Below are 17,048 nucleotides of genomic sequence, written 5' to 3' on the forward strand. Positions count from 1 at the left end.
TCTACTCAACTCTAGTTATTATCTTTTGTTGATTTTCAAAATATATACAAGATATATTGCTTAATACATTAGTTGGGAGTTTCATAAACTAAATTTCTCAATAGGTTATATTATTATTATTATTATTATTATTATTATTATTATTATTATTATTATCTTGTATTACTATTGTTTCTACCAAAAATCTCCACCTTAAGCTTAATTTCCTAGTAACAATGCAAGATCCAAGGGTACCCAAGTTGACAATGTTCTTGATGACCGATGTGCGTTTTATGCTTCTAAGCCTGTCGTGGATTTGCCAACAGCCCGTTGAAGAGCCAAGGCCGAAACCTCAGGTCCACCCTCAACAGTCAAGTCATAATATCCATTAAGATCTAAACATGCCTGTGTATATAGATATGGGCATATGCAGATATATATATATATATATATATAAGTTTGATATGTCAGAGAAAGCACATTTTGAATTTGTGCATACATCAAATGATAGAATATATGTTTATGAAATCCATTCTCCAAATGCATTCGAAGTTTTAACTTCTATCTCCGCTGGAAGTTGAAAAACTTGATGCCACAGACAAAGACGAGGCCGAAAAGGAGCACCCAACCAACATGGGCCAAGGCAACATAAGGCAGAAAATCATACTCGAAGCCTAAAAAATATTTGATAAACTTCTTCACTGTCACCGAACTCTGGCCTGGAATCTCCACCAATCTCTCAATTTGTCCTAGCTGAGAGGCTATCAGGCAGTAGACAGTCCATGCTACCGGTGAACCCCAGTAATACCACCTCCACCAGATTGGGATTTGCTGCAAGTTACATACAGTTCTGTTATATATCATACTTCATTCAAGAATCAGTAATTATATGCTGTGAAGTGTAGCGTACCGTTCTAGGAATCACAAAGCCGGAAAACAAGTTCCAGAATCCAAGGAAGAACGACATCGAAATGGCTGCAATCTGGTAGTTCGGCGTGAGAGCTACCAGCATCATACCATATAATGTGAAATAGAGAAAGCACGTGTATACGAAGAAGTAGAACCAGAAGAAACTGGCACCAGACCAGTGGAACCCAATCATCGAATACACTAAAAGACTGTATATGAACGTTTGAATGGCGACATAAGCCACCTCAATCGCCACCTGCACACAACATAATGATCCACTTTCATTTTCTTTCCAACTCCTTTATTCTTAAAAAAAAGTTCAATAGTTTTAGCATACCTGCGCGAATGCATAAGGTACTGCAGAATACATGCCAGCAGCTTTCTCTCGGTAGAAAACCGTTCTTTCTACAGACACCACAGTCTGGACAGCTGATGTACTTATTCCGCCAAGAAGCATAACACCAGCATACATGGCTCCCATCAGATTCATTACATCTTGTTGGCGGTCCCTGATAAAAAAAGCTTTTAGAATTACAATCCAACGATGAACGTTGTGTACCAGTGTTAGCGAGGTTCTTACACTTTTTGGCCTTTATCCCAAAATATCACTCCAAATAGAACGCCGACCACTGCTGTCATGAAGAACCTTGCAAGATTATACTGTGGATTCCTCCAGTATAACCGATGTTGTTTCCATAAGCAAGCTAAGAAATGTGTCCACAACGATTGAGAGTATTTCGTCGGGAAGTAAAGATCCTGGGACCCTTGTGATGGTGCACTTAGTTCGGTAATGAGCTCCTCGTTCCTCCTGTTACAAAGAACACAAAACCAAGGGTCTTAATAAAATCTAAATCATAAAGAAAATGAACCTTATGGAAACATACCTATGTAGATCCGAGTTGGCATAGATCTCTGCGAAATCAACACCGAGTTGAGCTTCGACTGCTGAAGAAGTAACATCAAGCATCCACGTGGCCGGATTTTGACCTTCTTCTATTCTTTTAACCCCTGGAATAGACTGAAAAAAATTCATATTATTCATGTTAGCCTTTTGTATTGTTTTAGTGGGAGCACTAATAAGGATATAGTAATGACTCACTTGGAAATATTGTATAAGCATGTGAGAGCGGTCTCCTGAAGGTCCAGTGTACGTGACCTTTCCGCCTCTCTTCATCAGCAATAACTGCGAATGTAAATAGTAAACTTTGAAGTTAGTTTAATGGGTGGGAATTTAGTACTTGTATTTAAGATAACTTACCTCATCAAAAGCTTCAAAGATCTCGATATTTGGTTGGTGAATTGTGCAAACAACGGTCCGACCTGTATCTACCGTGTTTCTGACTGCACGCATGACAATAGCAGCAGCTCTTGCATCAAGTCCTGATGTGGGCTCGTCCATGAAGATAATTGACGGATTGGCGACAAGTTCTACTGCTATTGTGAGTCTTTTTCTTTGTTCCGTCGAGAGCCCATGTACTCCTAGAAGGCCCACCAATGCATTCCTTAACGGGCTCAATTCAACCAAATCCATGACTTCCTCCACAAACATCTAAACCCGAAAACGGTGTGTAGTTAAAGGTAGCAAGATGGGCAAGTAGGCGTCATTTGACCCGTTAAAATGAAATAAAAACCAAATTGACTAGAAACTGAAAATCTTACATGGCGTGCTTCTGAGGTTATGTCTGAAGAAAGACGCAGCCATGCAGAGTACACAAGCGACTCAAACACAGTGACATACGGAGAATGAATATCGTTTTGTTCACAATATCCGCTTACGCGTGCAAAAGTCTCTTGATTTTTAGGGTAGCCCGAAATACTGACATTTCCATCAATGTATCCACCGGTCTTTCTTCCAGCTAAAACATCCATTAGTGTCGTCTTTCCCGCCCCACTTACACCGACCAGTGCTGTTAGGACACCGGGCCTGAAGGCACCACTGACATCTTGCAGCAGTTGTAAACGATTGTCTTCGACTCCTTGGACTTTCATTTCCTGATAATTAACAATATGCAATTCTTTTATTCTATTCTTTCACATATTATTCAAGAAAACTAAGTTCCTAATGTCGGTAGAATTGGGATTTGGGACTTACAGCTGGCATATCTACGTAGTAATTGACATGATCAAATGCTAGTGATAACGGTTGAAACGGAAGCACCATTCCTTTCTTTTTGCTTTTAGGTCTTGTCATTTCTGTTTCTGTTTGTGTGTGCTTCTGATTATGTTCATCTTCTATCGGAACAACCGTCTTAGAATCTTTGAAAGCTGGAGTTTGGATCAAAACAGAAACTAAGATACTATTGTGCAGCAGATTATAAAAATAACACAAAAAGTTTTTAAGATTTCGTAATCTTACGATTTAGGTAACACAAATAGAAGATTAAACAAAAGTGAAAACCCGAAAAGCACCGCAACACAAACCCAAAACATATACTCGGATGTGAACATTCCCCGAGACTTCAAAAGAACCTTTCCTACTGTCGGTTCATTGATCCGTGTATCAGGGTTTGGCTGCAAAAATAATAATAATAATAATAATAATAATAATAAATTAAACTTGAGATAAGCTAAAACATGGAATTTGTGGAATTTGTGAGTAATGAGGATTATTTGAGCTTACAGTATTCCATCTATCATCTAAAAACTCATTGATCGCGATGGCGTTTTGTGCATACATCATGGGAGATATGTAATAACCCCATATCATCCATGGCTTAATGGCATCTGCAAGAAACAAGATATGTTACAAACAAGCTCAATCAAATTTAAATATACTTGCTACAGAGAGTTATTATAAAGATTACAAACCTTTGGCAACTATAAATCCACCTAGTACAAAAACTAGTAGCAATGAAAATGAACCAAGAACACTTGCTACAACCTGTGTTCTTCCAAGTGCAGCAATTAAACGAAAAAGAGACAAAGCCATCTGATGTACGCCAGTATATGCCAAAAGTTGCTTGAACAACCTAATATGATTTTAGAAATAAAGACACATGTTAGGAGTCAAATCCATTTAACATCCTTACATAGTTAAGTATAAGGTACTTGCCTACTAGCGGAAGGAGAAAATCCAACCGTATAGTAGGTTAAGATTATCCATATCAATGACTCCATGATCAATATCGGAATCTTCATGATGCACATGGGAATTGCAAAACCCCATGCAGGGGAAAAAAATGAATCTCTCTGTCTGAAAAACACCGGCAACGTCTTAACCGTGAGTCCAAGTTCAGCGGTCCCGTTAAACATCATATTGACGAGACTGAAAAATAAAGCACCGAAATACTTCCCACCATCTTCAATTCGGCCAACTTTCATTTCAGTTCGAAAGAAAACTGTGAAAGTTATAACCGACATAATAGTTATCTTCATGGTCTTGAATATGTATAAGAAGCTGTTCCGTTTCATCATTAACCACTCGCGGGCCATGTTTGCTTTGAGCAGCTCCAAATGTGATATACCATACTTTTCTTTGACTAATGCAGCAGGATGAACATTAATTTTTTCATATGGAACAGAAAGATCGTTAAAGAGGCGTTGACCAACATGAAACTGTGTGAATAGTTGACCAAATTCAGAGACCGAGATGTAACGGTATGGTTCGTTATTATTAAACCAGTATTGTTGTTGGTCTTTCTTTGAAGTGACTTCTTGCAGAAAGTCAGCAACTCCTTTTCTCTCTGACATTTAAACCCTGCACTTTCGAAGAAGGCGAGAATATCTTCACGTGGGCCCTGGTAGACAATTTGACCCTCAGAGAGGAGTATGACATCGTCAAATAACTCGAATGTTTCGGGTGTGGGTTGAAGAAGTGAGATGATCATCGTTAAATCCATGATACGAGCACCTTGTTTCATGTATTTGACTATTTGGAAAGTAGTTGAACTGTCCAAACCAGTTTAAATTTCATCCATGAAGAACACTTTTGCAGACCCGACTGGCAATTCTCCTGATGTTGCATAAATGAAAAGAATTATTAATAACCGAATCTATTTTGACACGTTACATTTACACTCAAACGAACACAAACAATACCAGTAGTAAGATGCCTTTTCTGTCCACTGGATATTCCTCTTGTCATTTCGTCACCGACCAAGGTATCAGCACATATATCTAACCCGAGAATCTGCATGTTTACATTTGCATTTATCCAATTTAACTTTAGAAAGTAAAACAAAACCTTAAATAAAAAACCAAGATAAAAAAACCTTAAGAACATAGTCTGTAACCAAACTAGATTCTTGACCAGCGACCGCTATGGCTTTCATGAAAGCATCAATTTCTGGGTCCGGTTTTATCCCTGCGAGTTTCTCACGTCGTGAAAGTTCTGCAAGGAGGTCATACCTGGTTCCTACACCTAGGCACCGGCCAGCAAAGTCAAAGGTCTCTCTAACAGTCATCTCACCATAGTGGACATCATGTTGGCTGATGTAAACAGCTGTTCTTTGAGGAATGAACTCTGACATATCATGACCACAATAAGTAACTTCACCAGAGACCTTTAGATCTGAATCTAGTACTCCACCAAACGCTTTCAACAGTGTAGTCTTCCCGGAACCAGGTGGCCCAAGAAGTAGTGTTAACCTGAAAAAGAAAAGTTTTTACAGTGTTCCTACTAATTATACGGGGCTACCAGTTTAATCGTCAGCCTGTCCATAGTCCATACACAGTGTTCCTGGGTCACATTCCGTCCTAAAAACCATAGTTATTAAAAGCGTTGTGACCTGGCTCCTAGGCGTTTTTAGAGCGAGTCGGTGGTGCACCGCCTCCCTTGACTTAAAGCACATTTTTAGGAGAAAAATCGGCACTTTATTATTTTCTTGATTTTTTTTGCTTGATTTTATCTAATTTTCTTTGATTTATCATCACTTAACCCATTTAAACAACTTACCTAAAATTCATTGGATTGACATAGTTAACTCCAATCTCTCACTTTATAATGAAAGACAGTTGGTTATGCATATCACCAAGCAAGAACACTGTATGTTTATTGGTTTTTAAAATGTTGTTTACATTATGTTGTTAAGTACTTCTTTAACTATGATGAAGATGCTTTGTTTTTATGGTTTTTTTAATTTTAATTATGAACTAATTAACTTGAGTTATTTGTTTTAATGTTATCTGAATTGAAGTAACATATTTTTATGATATCACGTTTTGGTCATTTATATAATAATAATTTATAGCTAGTTCCGAACTTCTTATTACTTAGCAGCTAAAAGTCTGAATCTGATATATTGAGTTGTAAGCTGTTGTGGCAAATGATCATGATGTCTAAAATAAACTAGATCAAAGAGTTAAGACTGGCAATATGAATACACTGACAGTGTTAAGCACTTCTTGAATGGACTCAAAACATTGAAGTTATAACAGTGACCGATTCTCATGTTTTTTAATTATAAGTATTAGAAGATGCATTTTTTTCAATATTTTTATTTAAGCGTACGTGCTTTTTGTTTCAATGCCCACAGATTTTTTTACGCCTAGGCCTTCGGAAAAGCCTGTGCGCCTAACACGTTTGATAACTACGCTAAAAACCTTGAATAAAATGACTGATCAAGTAGTATGCAACTATGCATTCAAGGTGGAAGTTGGCCATTTCCACATGCTATAGGTTTTTAGTTCGCCCAATTGTGAAAACTAACACATGATGTCTAACCCTATATATAAGTGAAAATGACACAAAGCATATATACCTTGATGGCCTCACAATCCCACTAGCATCATGCAAAATCTTGATAGCTCTCTTTTTAGATGGAACAAGCCGGATGAATCGAGCAAGTCCCTAATTAAATCGGTAGAAAAACGCTTAATTAATTATAACGTGTCTTCTATACTATGAAATCTATATAAACTTTAGAATTATCAAACCTCTATAGCGTTTAGGGTAACATTTAGCAAAGTAGGAAGAGCCCTTGAGCCAACATGAACATCACCTTCCATTGTCAAATTCTTGTAGCGCACTTCGATCTTTGGAATCTCAATCCCGACTCTATTTAACACAACACAACACGTATTAGTAAATAAAATTAAATTATTAATCCAAGATCGAATCCATAAAATGATGATCACCTAGCAGTTCTTTCTCTGACTCTAATAAGAAACCTTTCATTATCTTGTTCTATAACCTTAAAGCACGTTATCGAGCAGCTGCTTTTTATCTCGAGGACTAAGACTAGTAATATCGATTTCCTTGTGAACGACTTGTCCGTTGTCGAGAATCTGCTTCAACATGCCTTTCTTCAACCTATCATATGTAGGAAGCTTTTCAAATGCTGCCCATTTAAGTTCTTGTTCATCATCCTCCCTCCTGATCTCATCTTCAATACTCACTGATGACAAACTCCTCATCGGATCATCTCCGCCCTCCATTTCGACTATCAACAAATCTAGAAATCAAATAAAGTTCGATGATCAAATATACAGACAACTATATATATTATGTGTGTAATATGTATCGTATGACTAATCATTCAAGTAAAAAAAACAACCTGAGGGTCTTGAAGCAAATGAAACGTACGTCAATAGTACTATGCGTCTAGGTTTTTGTGGGTCTTGCTTGAGAGATAAGACAGTTCATTTATAGCACATTCATTTGGAATCAAATTTTAATTGTATTTAAAACTTCATTTATTTTCTTTTTTTGTGTTTATCTCACGTATCTTTCAGTTGAATTGTACTTATGGAAATAGAACATTCCTTTCACTTTATCGAGTCAAAGACTTGTGCACGTGGGTTTTTTATTATTGTTTTTTATTTTAGGCAATAGTCAACTTCCTTTTATAATTAAACGAGAGGATACAAATTAAAATATTCTATACTTGATATATCATAATTAAATGGAAAGAATAACTCAAGATTTTGAATTGATTATTATTCCAGAAGAATCTAGAAGAAAAGTTAATGTGTAGCGCGACCCAAAATTTTTTTGTTTGAGCCTCACTTAGGGATAACGACTTACTCTGCTATTCTGAGGAAGGTACGTTGACTAATTCAATTGTCCTATATTGTTCTTGTTTGTTTTGCAGATAAGAACACGTGGTAAATGTGATAATAAGAACGTGGACTGCAACGGATATTATCTGGACTTCGTCAAATTCAAACGTGGGCAACTAACGGATTAAAGAAGAATTAGTCTAGGGTTTCCGGTTATTTCGGGATAACAGTTGTAACCTTATCTTATATAAACGAGCTGATAATATCACCATAACACACACATTCACTTACCTAGCTACTAGCATACTCTGTAACACTTAGCATTCGATCACTTATCAGCTCCACCACTTGTAATTACCGATTTTCGTTATTAATAAAGTCGACGGTGATAGTTTTCACCGTCCGGGGGTTTTTTGTGCCGGAGATTACAATAATCATATACGAACCCGACCAAAAATTACGTTCTTAATCTTTGACCGAAGAAATTCGACCAAAGATTACGTTGTTAATTCTTGACCGACGTAAGATTATTGGGATTAACGGTTTTTTCCCTCGTAATCATATCATTGTGTTCGATTTTATTATCAACAAGCACTTCACCTCAGGCACTAATTTGATCAAAAGTTGCTCTGCCAATTTTTGACCGAAACAAATAGGATGCCCCAATGTCGTATATATAGGGATGGCAGAAATGTCCGAGCACGACGGCGTACCTGAAACTCGATATAAATGGGACGGGTATACCCGAAACCCGTTAGGTATGGGCCGGGTATGGGATTGGGATTTAAAAATTTTCAAGTGTATGGTCCAGCTGTCCGGGAAACCACATACCCGTTTACGCGAAACATATACCGGAATATTTTTTTGTTTTAGTTTTAATTTATCCTTAACCCTTGCCTATACTTCTTTTTAATAGGTTTAGAGATACAAAAATAATGTTTTTTTATATATTGTGTTTTTTATATATTGTAGGTTGTGAAGTACAGGTTTGGTTTTCATAACTCAAAAAAAGTTAATAACTTTTAAGAACTCATAACAACCAAATATTTTTTTTGTATATTAACAATATTTGAGACTTGTTTTATCATATTTAAAAAAAATTGATTACGTATATACATCACAAGTTTACACATGCATGCGTAAAATTTATGTAATAACAAATTTGCATGTGTAAAAAAATAGATATGTGTAAAAACTAATTTTCATAATTGTAATCGTAAATATAAATCTACACTAAAAAAAACGTTACTTATTAATAGTTCCTTAAATATCTTAAATAAATTATGAGTTTTGTAATGATACTCATTCGTAAAGCGTGTGTGTATAAATTAAATGATATTATTTATGTATTGTTATGCTTATAGCTATGCAGTTCATATTTTATAGTTATATGAATAAAAGGTATAAAAATTGATAATGGTAAAAAAATATACTTGAAGACACCAAAGAAATTTTTTTAGCAAACTAACAGGCATACCCGATATTCGCGGGTATGCCCGATACCCGACGGGTTTGGGGGACGGTTTTACAATGGGTATGGACATGGGATTGTCAATGCCCGGCCCGAACCCTTGCCATCCCTACATGCATAAATTAACACGATTTGTTGACCACAAATGCGATACTAGTGACTATGTTGGAACTCTATGATGACTATGTTACTATTATGTAAAAAGCATGGTTGAGATACGTTGACACCTCATAGGTTGGCTTGTGGGCTTAATTACATCGAAGACAATTAAACAAGGTACATGAGTTGCATGTCTTTAAGCACTTTTATTGGAGGCACGCATATACATATCTACACGTTCTAAGTGTTTGATGGTCTTAATCTATGATCGCTCTTGCTTATGCATGTTCGAGGTTCGCCTACTCTTCTTTGGCTTTTAACAAGTGATTGGTTGTTACACTCGATTATGTTTGATGGTGCTTCCATCCAGGGGAGGCTCGGAGGGTGTGCGAGGCGCATCATTGGCCGGGACACATAATGTTCGGGGGCACAAACTTTTTCTATACATATTACATATATATGTTTTTTGGTGTTAAAAATAAGGTTATAAGCAATGGTTTGTGAGATAAGTACATGCTCAGAATGGTTTCTGCTTATAATAAACCAATCGATAAAAGTTTAATCCATGTACGCTAGCGAATAAAAGAATTTTGTTAAGGTATACGGACTTTTTTATTTTTGTTCGGCTGAGGTATTTAAATTCTTTGAGACGGCCCTGCTTTCATCACGTTCCCTATTTAAAACCCTCTGCTTGTTCAATGGCTCAAACATGTCTTTTGGTTCTTCCCCTAGTTTATTTTCCAATTAACAAGTAATTAAATTTAACAGGGGCATTTACATATTTCTTCTCTAAGATTGTTAATTATATATTTTGCGTTATGTGGCGTCCAATCATTTTTACACTTTTTTTAATTTTTTTTATTTATACAAATAATAGAATATATATTTATTAAATAAATATTATATTAAAATAAAAACAAAAACAAAAACTAGTCGTCTCCATCGTCACCCTCGTCGGTGGCGTCTTCGTCTTCATCATCTATCTCGTCTTCGTATTCATTGTTGCCCTCGTTTTGGTTTTCATTTTCACCTGGCAAACGCCGATTCATCCAAAGATGTTGGACCAAATCCCCTGTAAGTGCGTTAAGTATTTCTCTTTGCTCCATACTTGTTGGAGTTCGTGGTGGATCCGAGTCCTGTATGAAATTTAGACATATTGCTCTTCCCTGGTCTTCGATGATCATGTTATGCATTATGATACATGCATATATGGCACTTTTCAGTCTTTCTAACAACCATAGACGACAAGGATTTTAAACAAAATGCTAGCGTTGTTGAAGAACCCTAAAACACCTATCGATATCCTTTCTTGAATACTTTTGTACTTTCTTAAAATTTTTTTCATCCAACGGGTCTCTAAATGTTTTCACGATAATCGCATCCGGATACATTCCATCGCCCGGATAGTACCCATGATCGTAGAAGTTATCATTAGCCCAAAACGAAGCGACGAGAATGGTACTAGAGATGTAACTCTCCATCACATGCGACTGTTCGAAGACGGTTATGTCATTGCTGGAATCGGGAACACCAAATAACGCCGACCAAATCAAAATGTCGTATAAAACAATCGCTTGAAGGCTTACCGTTGATCCCTTTTGGTCACCTCGTGTGTATTGACTTTGTCATGCAGTTGGACAATTAGCCCATTCCCAATGCATACATTAATCTACACTCCCAAACATGCCGGGTGAACCATACATGCTTGCATGCGCCTTGTAAGACGTTGTAGATGGTTTCGATTGGGCTCTCTTAAATAATGTGGTCCATATAGTTTTAATATTCATATATTTAGTAATAAATTAAAAACAATTTATAAAATAACTAATTATTATATGATACAAACAAAAAGTTTGCTGCCGCAAAGTCCCGATTGGGCAACTTTGCGGCACTGTATTGGTCCTTTTGGTTTGTTTAGTTTCTTTCCGTAACAAACGTAACGAAAACCGTCCGGTTTTTGCTTAAAGTAATCAAATTCACGCTCCAAATATTTGGTAATGCGCATAAATAAGTTTTTAGATATCCAAAAGCGACGCCTAAAAGTCCGTTGGTTCTTGTATCTTGGCGATTCGTTGAAGTAATATGTCATCAAACGATCATTGGCGCAAATACGGTATCGTTCGATATATGCTTTTTTCGAAACCGGGGTGGAGGAGAGCTAATAGAATTCATATAAGTTGTAGTGAGCACAATCGCACTCGTAACCGCCTCTTCCTCCGCGTCGTCATCGGCTTGTTGGTCGGGCCCGAAAATTGGTTGTATATAGAAGTGGGAGAATCCATATATTAGGTTTTGTAGAGAATTTGATGAGGGAAATATAGAATTCAAGAAAGAAAGGTTTATAAATTGGTAAGTTTTAATTGGGGATGAAGGTAATTATATAGAAAAAAAATTGTTTTTTAAAAAACGGTCACAAGACCGTTAAAAACGATCCAACGCTTTAAAATTTGTGTTATTCACGCGTCGTGTACAAAACGCTATCGCCAAAAAGCCGGGTGAGTGGGGGGGGGGGGGGTTGTGCCCGGGCGTTTTAGCCTCAAAACGTCACAACTTGTGGCTCTAATTTTGAAGTGTCTAGCTTCTGCTAGCTCTTTCATAAAAATATATAAATAAATAAATGTTTTATTGGTTTTTAAATCTTAAAAAAGAACATAAAAGTTATGATTTTTAATTTCTGAAAAAGTAATAAAACTTTGTACCAACCCCCTTCTTTGTACACATCCCATCCCAGCGGTGGTCCAGTCTTTTGGCACCACCACCCATTTTAACCAGATCAACTCCTGTTTAACCAATTTTCTTCTTTTCTACCTCTCACGCATTTCGTCGAACACCTTGTAGGCAACCATGATTGCTTTCACATTCGCCAACGATTACACTGCTACTGACACCAACACTCTTCTTTTCAACAATCACCTTCCTTCCAAAATCCCTTTGGTCACAAACTATCGACCAGTATGTATCAATAATAATAATATTACTAGAGTATGGAGAGTTAAAGCAACCGGTGGCGATGCGGATGAGGCGCTTGAAGCTGTAATTGAGAAATCTAAATCGCTTTTAGCCAAACAAAGAGCCTTACTTCAACAGGTTATTTATTAATTATTAATTGTTATTCCCAATTTAATGCTTAATAATATTTGGGATTTTGGAGAAATAAATGTTAAAGATATGATTTTGTTATTGTAATTAAATGTGTATATGTTTTATTGAAATGTAGATAGCTGAAAGAAGGGAAATAATTACATCTATAAACAATGCCACAATTAGTTCAGATAAAGAGGAACTAGATTCCGAAGAGGACGAAAGATTCGTGTTGGAACCGGAAACTAATCTTCCTGATGACGTGGATGATGATCCATCTAGCAGCATTGTTGAGCCGGTTGGATCATCTTTACCGGACGACCTGCTTGTGTCGGATAATAAGTATAATGATGATGATGTAAAGTTGCCTTTAAAAAGTTATTTGGATGGTGATTCCAAGAGCAAGATTCATGGGACGGTTTCGGAGAAAGCTACAACATATGAGTTACCGCCTTTTGTTTCTGAAATTGCTACTGCACGCACAAGTTCGATAGATACGGTTGAATCACTTTTGCAGCGTGTGACAGATGATGCAGATGTTAAAATAGACGAGGATGTGAAATCGCCTCCCTTAGCTGGGCCCAATGTGATGAATGTTATATTGGTTGCTGCAGAATGTGCTCCTTGGTCTAAAACAGGTACTAAATCTATATACCCTTTTAAGTTCAATAATATCGTATTTATTCATTCCTAGTAAATAAAATTAAGTTAGGTTGAACTGTTAAAAAGCATTAAACATTCTCTTTATAGGTGGACTTGGTGACGTGGCAGGGGCTTTACCGAAGGCTTTGGCAAAGCGTGGGCACCGAGTAATGGTTAGTTTTCTCTATTACAAGACTGTTTTAGTGTTTTACATATTAATCAAATCTATCTTCCTAAATTACTAATATTCTAATAGTATATACCAATGTGTTTATATCTTTGCTTGCATAAACATTAAGGTGGTGGCACCTCGTTATGAAAATTATGCTGAACCACAAGATACCGGAATTAGGAAAAGGTATATGGTAAACGGACAGGTATATTACATTTTTAGCCCCCACATCTGTCTTCAGTTTAGTTTATAATGCTGTGAATTGGTAATAATAATAATACGATGTAAAATTTCAGGATATGGAGGCACATTACTTTCAAGCCTATATAGACGGTGTTGATTATGTTTTCATTGAAAATCACATATTCCATAACTTGGGCAGTAACATATATACAGGAAACCGCACGGTAAGATTATTTCTCTGTCATAATCATACAACCACTAATGAGCTCCTAAACTGCAATAAAAAGACAAATGATTTTAAATTTTTAATCTTGCGCTCAATTTTGCAGGATATTCTACGCCGCATGGTTTTATTTTGCAAAGCAGCTATTGAGGTTCCATGGCATGTTCCTTGTGGGGGGCACCCTTACGGAGACGGAAATTTGGTTTTCATAGCAAATGATTGGCATGCTGCTTTATTGCCTGTTTACCTTAAAGCATATTATCACGAACATGGATTAATGGAATACACAAGATCCATCCTTGTGATTCATAACATTGCTCATCAGGTTCGTCCGTGTTCCAGTAGCGCATATTCACAGTTACGTTTTGATTACACGTTTCTTATTTTCAACTCGGTTTCAGGGTCGTGGTCCGTTGGATGATTTTGCTTATGTGGATCTACCGCCACACTACTTGGATCTTTTCAGAATGTATGATCCGGTAGGGGGTGAACATTTCAACATCTTCGCAGCGGGAATTAAGACTGCGTACCAAATAGTTACAGTAAGCCATGGTTACGCATGGGAGCTGAAGACCACCGAGGGAGGTTATGGTCTACATGGGATAATTCAAGAAAGTGATTGGAAATTAAAGGGTATCGTCAATGGAATTGATAAAAAAGAATGGAATCCCATGTTAGATATCCACTTAACCTCAGACGGTTACACTAATTACAGTTTAGAGACGCTTAACACCGGAAAACCGCAATGCAAAGCGGCACTTCAGAAAGAACTGGGCTTTCCAGTTCGGGCTGACGTCCCGTTACTTGGGTTCATTGGAAGACTTGATAACCAAAAAGGTGTTGATTTGATATGCGAGGCGATTCCTTGGATGGTTGACCAAGATGTGCAACTGGTTATGTTGGGAACGGGTCAACCCGAGCTTGAACAAATGTTAAGAGAAATGGAGAATCGGTACCGTGAAAAAGTCAGAGGGTGGGTCGGGTTTTCGGTCAAAATGGCTCACCGGATAACGGCTGGAGCTGATGTGTTGCTAATGCCATCAAAGTTCGAGCCGTGTGGGCTTAACCAGCTGTATGCGATGTCCTACGGGACCGTGCCGGTTGTGCATGCGGTGGGTGGGTTGAAAGATACAGTTCAACCGTTTGATCCGTATAATGAGTCGGGGTTAGGTTGGACGTTTCATCGAGCGGAGAGCGGGCAGCTGATTCACGCACTCGGGAATTGTTTGTTGACTTACCGGGAGTATAAACCGAGCTGGGAGGGGATTCAGAGAAGGGGGATGATGCAGGATTTGAGCTGGGATAATGCAGCTCATCAGTATGAAGAAGTTCTTGTTACTGCTAAATATCAATGGTGAAGTTTTGAGGCTTTTATAGTTTTATGCTTCAAAACTGTAGTTATTATAAAACATGATATTACAATGCTTTCAATAATATTTTTTGTTCTTTTTAATAGCATCTCAGAAAATGGAATTTCATTGTTTAGTACTTTAATTATTTATAATTTTTTTAAGGACTATTGGTTTTTATTGGTCCCAAGTATTTCATTTTTGCCGGCGCTGGTCCCAACTATCACTTTAACTGCCAACGGTCCCAACTTTCACACATGTCTACCGTTCCGGGTTTTTTGTTGAAACCGGGTAGTCCGACGGGATCCGACACTAGTGATTCGAGTGTGCATGTCTACCGTCCGATTGCTCGCCCGTTCGCTGTCGTTCCTCCGCCGGTGGACATTGTTTCTGTTTCATCTCCGGCGAACGATCCGCCGACGTCTTTGAGTCTATCGCTTCCCGGAGTTGAATCGGCTCCGATTCCGGCGATGCCGTTGCAGCAGTTTCCACCGAATCAAGAGGCGGAGGTAATGACGGCGATTCCGGCTGCGGCGATTTCGACGGCGATGCAGCAGCTGCGGCGATCGTCGATCGATTGGAGATATCGATTTGGGTTTAGGGTTTTTTGTTATTAATATACAGGAGGAGACGGGTTTTTGTTATTAATATACACGCAGGCAGCCACGTCAACGTTTTTTAACACGTAGGATGGACACGTCAGCTAAAACATAACGGAGTTAGTACTCGGTTAGTCGTGGACTGGTGGCAGACACATGTGTGAAAGTTGGGACCGTTGGCAGTTAAAGTGATAGTTGGGACCAGCGCCGGCAAAAATGAAATACTTGGGACCAATAAAAACCAATAGTCCTTTTTTTAATTGAACATAAAAAATACTAGTAATTAAATATACGTGTTAATATAAAATAAATCCTTATTAAAATCAAACAAGCTGGAATAGGTCAGTTGGTTGGAGCGTGTGGCTGTTAACCACAAGGTCGGAGCCCTCCTTCTAGCGATTCGTTTTTGTTTTTCACAAAAATCAATATCAATTTTATTTTAATAAACTAGACAACTAGTATCATACGGTCATACTTGTATTTGCCAAAATTTTAGTCAACTCTTCTTATAAAAATTAAATATCCTTTTTTTCAACGTAAAAACCAAATAACTATAACGATCTACTATATTTAAAATGCTTTAAAAAAATAAATTAAAATGTTCATCTATAACACATTTGTACTATTATAGGTACATGCGAGAAAATTATTGTGTTTAAGAAAAAGACACTAGCATCATATTTGTGTTTGTCAAAATATTATAATCGGTTAGATGAATACTTTTAAGTTTTAACGTATTAAATTTCTTTAGGCCTTGACCCAAATCCGTTTAACTGAGCTTTACACTTGAAAACATGAACCGTGATTCGAACCAGCTTTAAAAACACAAGACACTAGCATCATACTTGCGTTTGTCAAAATTTTAGTCAACTCTTATAAAAACTAAATATCTTTTTTTTTTAGAAAATCATAAAAACTAAATATCTGTTTAGTATATTTATAATACTTGTCTTTTATTTTAAAACGTATATTCAGTCGATCTATTAACACATTTATACTATTATAGTTATAGGTACATGCAAGAAAATTACGATGTTTAAGAAGAAAAAAGCTTAGAGCATTCTGATTGTAATCGGTTGGGTGACTACTTATTAACATATTATTTAAATTTCTCTAGGTCACCCGGATCAGTTTAATCGAGCTTCACATTTGAAAACATGAGCCGAGATTCGAGCCAGCTTTGAACAACACAAATTGATTCCGGTTTTAGGCAGACATACAGATTGCTAAAATGGGCATATGGAGTCTCAAGCAGATATCGTACGGATTATTGGGAAAGTATTACTACAAAGTACAAAAGGTACTTTTATGGGAGACCAAGAAAGGCAAATATGCGTGGCATCCTGCAACTTTTTCTAGATTTCAAATCCGTATAAAGATAGATCATAGATCTCACTGCCCC

The 17,048-nt window shown here is 37.2% G+C and overlaps 1 protein-coding gene and 1 pseudogene across 2 annotated transcripts; one reads left to right on the top strand and one right to left on the bottom strand.

Annotated features, from left to right (window-relative positions):
- Window positions 1–540: 540 nt before the first annotated feature.
- On the bottom strand, window positions 541–7,318 carry LOC143616207 (pleiotropic drug resistance protein 2-like; annotated as a pseudogene). Its single transcript, XR_013150619.1, has 18 exons — window positions 6,964–7,318; window positions 6,763–6,883; window positions 6,588–6,676; window positions 5,100–5,475; window positions 4,927–5,017; window positions 3,941–4,840; window positions 3,697–3,857; window positions 3,509–3,612; window positions 3,245–3,399; window positions 2,981–3,153; window positions 2,548–2,880; window positions 2,147–2,437; window positions 1,988–2,071; window positions 1,773–1,906; window positions 1,469–1,696; window positions 1,226–1,397; window positions 890–1,144; window positions 541–810 (listed from the first exon to the last, which is right to left on the bottom strand). The product of XR_013150619.1 is annotated as a pleiotropic drug resistance protein 2-like (transcript).
- Window positions 7,319–12,167: 4,849 nt separating this feature from the next.
- On the top strand, window positions 12,168–15,151 carry LOC143616206 (granule-bound starch synthase 2, chloroplastic/amyloplastic-like). The gene is made up of 7 exons (XM_077089102.1): window positions 12,168–12,484; window positions 12,615–13,116; window positions 13,229–13,293; window positions 13,420–13,497; window positions 13,589–13,699; window positions 13,805–14,023; window positions 14,100–15,151. The coding sequence occupies exons 1-7, from the start codon at window positions 12,242–12,244 to the stop codon at window positions 15,054–15,056; spliced, it is 2,175 nt and encodes a 724-aa protein (XP_076945217.1). The 5' UTR covers window positions 12,168–12,241; the 3' UTR covers window positions 15,057–15,151.
- Window positions 15,152–17,048: the final 1,897 nt, after the last annotated feature.

This window comes from Bidens hawaiensis, unplaced genomic scaffold (assembly GCF_021521415.1).
Source record: "Bidens hawaiensis isolate Kalapana, Puna unplaced genomic scaffold, B.hawaiensis_p1.1 tig00046167_1, whole genome shotgun sequence".
Taxonomy (NCBI): Eukaryota; Viridiplantae; Streptophyta; class Magnoliopsida; order Asterales; family Asteraceae; genus Bidens; species Bidens hawaiensis.

Bases quoted from the DNA above. Each gene is read 5' to 3' on its own strand.
- LOC143616206 (XM_077089102.1), top strand. From the start codon at position 12,242: ATGATTGCTTTCACATTCGCCAACGATTACACTGCTACTGACACCAAC. The intron at 13,294-13,419 runs GTTAGTTTTCTC...ATAAACATTAAG, and splicing joins AGCGTGGGCACCGAGTAATG to GTGGTGGCACCTCGTTATGA. The intron at 14,024-14,099 runs GTTCGTCCGTGT...ACTCGGTTTCAG, and splicing joins TTCATAACATTGCTCATCAG to GGTCGTGGTCCGTTGGATGA.